Source organism: Sinocyclocheilus rhinocerous, unplaced genomic scaffold, assembly GCF_001515625.1.
Source record: "Sinocyclocheilus rhinocerous isolate Xijiao unplaced genomic scaffold, SAMN03320098_v1.1 scaffold460, whole genome shotgun sequence".
NCBI classification, from domain to species: Eukaryota; Metazoa; Chordata; class Actinopteri; order Cypriniformes; family Cyprinidae; genus Sinocyclocheilus; species Sinocyclocheilus rhinocerous.
This window is the reverse complement of record NW_015667268.1, coordinates 1,201,312-1,207,781: the sequence shown is the minus strand read 5'-3', so window position 1 is coordinate 1,207,781 and position 6,470 is coordinate 1,201,312. Positions and strand designations below refer to the sequence as shown.

Sequence of the window (6,470 nt, the reverse complement as noted above, 5' to 3'; positions counted from 1 at the left end):
TCTCTCACTCTCTCTCTCTCTCTCTCTCTCTCTCTCTCTCTCTCACTCTCTCTCACTCTCTCTCACTCACACACACACACGCACACCTAAGGCTATCAGGACACAGCGCGCCTGAGACGTGCTTTGAGCTGTACTCTAGATCCAGCGCTGGCACAGAAAGCACAAGTGAAATTCAGACAGCAGAGCTGCGTGTCGAACTCTCTGAACGTCCTGTATTTTTAGGGCTGCAGTCCCCAAAGGTGCCAAAGGCGGATTGACGATGCCTCTGTGGAACAAACAGGCACCGCGGCCGGCCGAAAGCTTTGACGATCTCTCCAGGGACGTCTTCACCATGCTGTGCTACTTGGGCCCTCACCTGTCCCACGACCCCATCCTGTTTGCCAAGATCGTGCGACTGGGCAAGAGTTTCATGAAAGAGGTGAAGACTGACACACATTTAAAGGTGCCAAAGGCGGATTGACGATGCCTCTGTGGAACAAACAGGCACCGCGGCCGGCCGAAAGCTTTGACGATCTCTCCAGGGACGTCTTCACCATGCTGTGCTACTTGGGCCCTCACCTGTCCCACGACCCCATCCTGTTTGCCAAGATCGTGCGACTGGGCAAGAGTTTCATGAAAGAGGTGAAGACTGACACACATTTATGTGTGTATATATATATATATATATGAGTGATGATATCATTATCTAGTCACGTGTATACTCCATATAGCTAAAGCACAAATAATTTATACAATCATTACAACAACTTAGCCATCCAAATATCTCAGCTTTGCACTGGCTATATGGTGGTTGTATGTGTTGTTAGCTCACACAAATGTAGAAATGATTAATCACTTCTAATGACTCCAGTAGATTCTGTTTTGATAGCCAGATAGATGGACTTTCTCCAGTTTTGTTACAGTATTGTCCTTGTGTGTTTTCTGGTGGGCAGAGAATGTAATGGTGTGTCCCAGAGGTTGATGAGGTCTATATCAGGGCTGCATTGCTCTTCGGCTTGTTTTAATGTAACCTGTGTGAGTTCTGTAGTCTCACTCTATGACCGGTTAGCCTCTATTGATCAGTGTGTGTGTGTCTCTCTCTCTCTCTCTCTCTCTCTCTCTCTCTCTCAGTACCAAAGTGAAAGCAGGCAAGACACAAAGGACAAAATGGTGAGTCATGGTGAAGCCTAAGTGGGAGTGTAGAGTTGAATGAAGAACAGCACAAGTTTCTGGCTTTTTTTTGTTTGCTAAATTCGGCGCTGACTGTAAAGTGTATTTGACATTTTTCTCACCCAATTTAAACCCTTAATGGATTCATCCAAACAAATGATCTGTTAACCATTTAACACTAACATTAAACGGCTACTAATTTTATTCAGAGTATTTGTATTTGATTACTGGATGTTCCTGTAAGGGCCCTATGAGTGATTTATTGAGAGAGTTAAAGCTATAAATCCTTTTTCTACATTTGAAATGACTGTGACAGGCCCTTGATTGTGTGTTGGTGTCCAGCAGTGCAGCTGTGTTTGTCTGGATGTGTATGAAGTGATGGATGTGTCTGTGTCTCTGGCAGGACTCTCTGCTGAGCTGTTTTCTCAGTATTGCTGATCAGGTGCTGTTGCCGTCTCTCTCTCTCATGGAGTGCAACGCCTGCATGTCTGAAGAGCTCTGGGGCTTCTTTAAACTCTTCCCCTACCAGTACAGGTACAGTAAGCTCATAACACAGCACTGATCTCTTAAAGGTGGGGTAAGTGATTTCTGGTAGCCAATGTTGACCTGTCCGTCCTGTGCACTGAACTCTTTCTCCTCCACATCATGAGTAGACACGCCTCTTACTGCTGATTGGCTACAAGTTTGTTTTGCTACTCGGCCCGACTCAGTTTTCTAAAGCATTTTTGAAAAATCGCTTAGCCCACCTTTAAACCTACAGGTCTTTCTGCGCTGCTCGGTATATGAGCAAAAATAAATTAAATAGATCTTATGTAGCTCCGCCCCTTTTCAGCACTGCAGCCATTGTGTCCCGTCTTCCGGTTTGTATTTCCACAGCATGAATGTAAGGTCTTATGGATTTATGAATGAGCGGCTTGTTTTAAAATGTTCCCGGTCTACTGACATTTCTGACATCCGCTCTAAACATTACAATACTCATGATGACTTTTGTTAACTCTACACTAAGTAAATCAGTGCACAGTGTTCCTGTGGCTCAGTGGTAGAGCATTGCGTTAGCTGTGCAAAAGGTCGTGGGTTCGATTCCCAGGGAACACACATACTGGTAAAAAAATGTATAGCCTGAATGCACTGTAAGTCGTTTTGGATAAAAGCATCTGCTAAATGCATAAATTATTAATTATTATTATTAATTATTAAATCCACTTCATTAGCTAATTGCTCTTCAACTGGGTTAAATGAAGAGCACAGTTTCCTAATATGGGACACGATACTTGGCTACACGTCTGTTGCTGTAGAAATATACAGAGCTACCGCAAAAACAGAAGTTCAAACACAAAATTCTAAAGATGGCTCGTTTCTCTGGCGCATTAGGTTTATAGAATAAATTAAGTTGCATTAAGCTAATGACCTAATTGGTAAGGTTTTGGGTACATGCCACATACGTAGCAAGGCTTGTTTCCAGTCGCATGTTCTGTTAAAGGCGATAGTTCACCCAAAATTATAATTTACTCATCCTCAAGTTGTTCCAAAGCTGTAGGAATTTCTTCTGCTGAAGATATTTTGAAAACTGGCTAACAGGTTCTGGTCCCCATTGAACTTCTATAGTATTTAGAATTTTCTTCATATTATGGAAGTCATTTAGGGGCAACAACTGTTTTTGGTTACACACATTCTTCAAAATATCTTTTGTGTTCAGCAGAAGAAAGAAATCCAGGTTTGGATCAACTTGAGTGAGTGAATGATGACAGAATTTTCATTTTTGGGTGAACTGTCCCTTTAAGTACTGCAGATGTGGGTTTACCAAACAGAACTGCATGCAGGACTCCGGGTTCAGTGTACAAACGTGAAAACCTGTATGCAGTATTTCTGGGCTGGTTTATGTTTGAATAAAGTCAAAGGATGCTTTCAGCCTGTTGGGAACTGTCAGATGTGATTGGGGCTGTTTTATCACGGGAGTCGTTATATCAAATGATTGTTGTGTGCGATCATATACCAGCTGAAGAATATGAGGCTGTTTTTACTTCTGCTGTATATATTGCATGCCTATTCCCTCATGATATTCCCCCGTACACTAATCTAAACGCTGTCAGAATGCCTTGATGAACATGATATACGTTTTCATTACCTCACACGCAGATCTGTGTGTTGTGTAATTAGGTATCGTCTCTATGGGCAGTGGAAGAATGAGACGTATGGCAATCATCCACTCCTGGTGAAGATCAAGGCTCAGACGGTAGACAGAGCCAAATACATCATGAAGTAAGTTTACTTTCTATCTGAATCTAGATCGGCTCTTCTCAAATACTTCAACAAGCCTCTGCAATATACTCCTGTAACTGAGCTTCTCTGGCCTGTAGTCAAGTCACCTTTTATTTCTGTAGCGCTTTATACGATACTGATTGTGTCAAAGCAGCTTCACAGTGCCAAACAGGAAAATAGTTCGTCAATAATGCATGAAGTTAGAAGAATTCCTACTGTTTAGTGGATTGTCATGATTAAATCTGAATTCAGTCTTCATTCAAAAAAAACCCTCCACACATCACTTTTGGCCACTGTTGTGTTTGGTGGGTTAAAGCCACCATAGTTAAGACCCTGCTTACTGTGTCATCACCGGTGCATTGCTGCATTTTTCCAATTTTCCAGCCAAAAAAATAGAATTACTACTTTCATTTCTGCAGCTAGAGTATTGATTTGTAGAGTGAAAGAAGTTATTACATTTCTTATTTGGTCAGTTACAAAAAGAATCGACTATCTTGACGATCAAGTTTGTATCGTTTTATCAACTCCTATCATCATAAAACTCCCAATACGTCATATCTTCATTGGAAAGTGTGTGTCTCCTCTTTGCTGCCATCTTGTTAGCTCTCCAGCTCTCTTAAATAATTTAGGAGCTGAGACCTAGTCTTAACACTTAGGAACCTTTATGAATCACTCTTTTTTTACTTAAGTCTAGGATTAAGAGTAAAATTACGCCGTTCTTAGAATTTTTACATAAACGCCTGTTTCACACATACTCCGTCTGCAGTGCGTGTGCGTTGCGGGTTTTTTTACGCACCCATGTTAACGGATTGAAAAAAGCACTTTCAGTATAGGCTAACTACGTTTGGATTTGAAATCAAAATAATGGATAAATGTTGTGTTTGTGGTATACCTGGGTATACAGCCGCGGATCAGGAGCGAACTGCAAACGCGTCCTGTGTGAAAGCACAATGAGTCCGTGCTGCTTCTGCACCGCATACGTAACGCACTCGGACTGTATACGCACTGCAGACGGAGTATGTGTGAAACAGGCGTAAGACTAAAATTTTACTCTTGAGTAGCCACTCATTTATGCATACGCCCCCATTTTTTTATGCATTTTCTTAACATTATTTCTTATGCTCTAATGCTAAAACATCCTGCATTAAAAGAACGGTTCTATAGAAACTATCATTTGCTCACACATGCTGCTCTAAATCTAAATTTCTTTACACAATAGAAGAAATGCTGTTCAATCTGTTTGCCACTCATTTCCATACAAAGTAACTGCATGGAGACTCGGACTCTGTCAAGCTGCAAAATGATGAAAAAGCCCCATAAAATAGTCCGTAATAACTCATGAGCTGTACTTTGAGATTTACAGTGACTTTGTGTGATCCAATAAAAGTTTGTAGTGCATTGAAAATATTGCCCTTCCACTGTCATTATATTAAAAATAGCGTCCATTTCTCCTCTTGTGTTCTAAAGAAGAAAGTAAGTCATACAGATTTAGAAGGCGAATTTTTGAGTGAACTATTTGTCTAACAAACATAGGTTAATGTTTCCTAGCTAACTTCTAGATCCTCACTGCTGAGGAGATTGCCGAAATCCCTGTTTCTATGGAAACAGCTCTGATTGGTGGGTCTCCTCACGGAATTATGGGTAGTGTAGTTTAATTTCTTCAGATGAGGATTGTTTTAATATGTATTAAATTTAAGGTGTGAAATCACAGATTTCTGTTTTCTAGTGGAAGCATCTGTTTTTATAATTGCAGACAGACCTATCGTGAGTTCTGAGGTTGTTCTGTTGTGTTTTTACCTTTTCAGTCCCTTCACTGACTTCAACCATTGCCCTTAGACAGTGTAGATTTAGGATGTTACATCACCTGAACAGTGCAACTTTAAAGGCAGTTCTCCTGAGTCTGTGTGTGTGTGTTCAGTCCTCTTTGAAAGGGCTTGCAGAATTGCTGCATCAGATTCTTTGCTTTCTTTTCTAGTGCGTTGAATAAATGATGATATTTTGGCAGATAATTGGATGGAGAGGGAGAGAGCGGAGAATGAGCTGAGGCTAAACACGTCAAAAGTGTTCAGGGAGAGAGAGAGAGAGGGAAGCTCAAGGTCGTCTGTCAAACGGGCCGAGTCGAGCCCTCGTATGTGTCAGACTGCTCTCAGCCGCTGTTTGTAGCTGGTGCAAGTAGTTTTGCGTTTTTCAAGTGTTGAATTGAAAAACTCATGAATATGATCAGACTAAGGTTAAACTTTACAAGTGACAAATGCGTCCAACATTTCATTCTGCATTTCTTTAAATATAAATATCATTTGATTTTATCCAACATGCTAGTTTCCTTTTTGTCACGCTTATTTTTCTGGTTTGCTATTAATCGATGTTATAGCCTGAGGCTGCAGAAGTCTGAAAGACAGCACAGAGTGGAACTAGTGTGAAGGAAATAATGTTTGGTCAGATTTAGCAACAAAACTGTGCCATATTTATCCTAAACATGTTTTTACAAAATGCGAAGCATCTAATATTTGAACATTTGAAGTTTAAATATAAATAAGCTAGGGGTCGACCGATATGTGTTTTTCAGGGCCGATGTCGATACCGATTATTACAGATCAAGTAGACCGATAAACGATATTTTGAACTAAAGAGAAAGTTAAAAGTGGGGCCACTGTATGCTTCATGATTAAGCCTATGAATACTGTACTACAGTTAAACAGCTTGGGGAAATTTAAGTATTTGGCTTCAGTAAATTACATGTTAGAAATGTATGTGTAATAGCATAACCTCTCATAATTCCTCATTAATTATTTTACGATGACTAAAACATAATCTACAATAGTAGAGGTGACTATTCAATTCATCTAATGCACATCAATGGATTAACTTAACAAAATGTATGTCATAAGTGTAAATAATTTAATTGTCTTCATAGCTATATTGTAGAAGTTGTTAAGAAGAATGCAACCAATTTCATGAAACTATAGCATTAATAACCTTTTACAGGCACACTTAGTTCAATAGCCTATTGAAAACTGTCAAAATTTCAGTTAGTTTTAATTTACAGTACAGTGCAAATGAAG

General features: G+C 40.0%; 1 protein-coding gene across 1 annotated transcript in view; it reads left to right on the top strand.

Moving 5' to 3' along the window:
• The window catches only part of LOC107733416 (THO complex subunit 2-like), a 93,096-nt gene that overhangs the window by 38,615 nt on the left and 48,011 nt on the right, over positions 1 to 6,470 (top strand). Inside the window, exons 12-15 of the mRNA XM_016545017.1 lie at positions 223 to 418; positions 1,111 to 1,149; positions 1,553 to 1,683; positions 3,307 to 3,408. Coding sequence (XP_016400503.1) covers positions 223 to 418; positions 1,111 to 1,149; positions 1,553 to 1,683; positions 3,307 to 3,408 — 468 coding nt within the window. The remainder of the gene's footprint in view (positions 1 to 222; positions 419 to 1,110; positions 1,150 to 1,552; positions 1,684 to 3,306; positions 3,409 to 6,470) is intronic.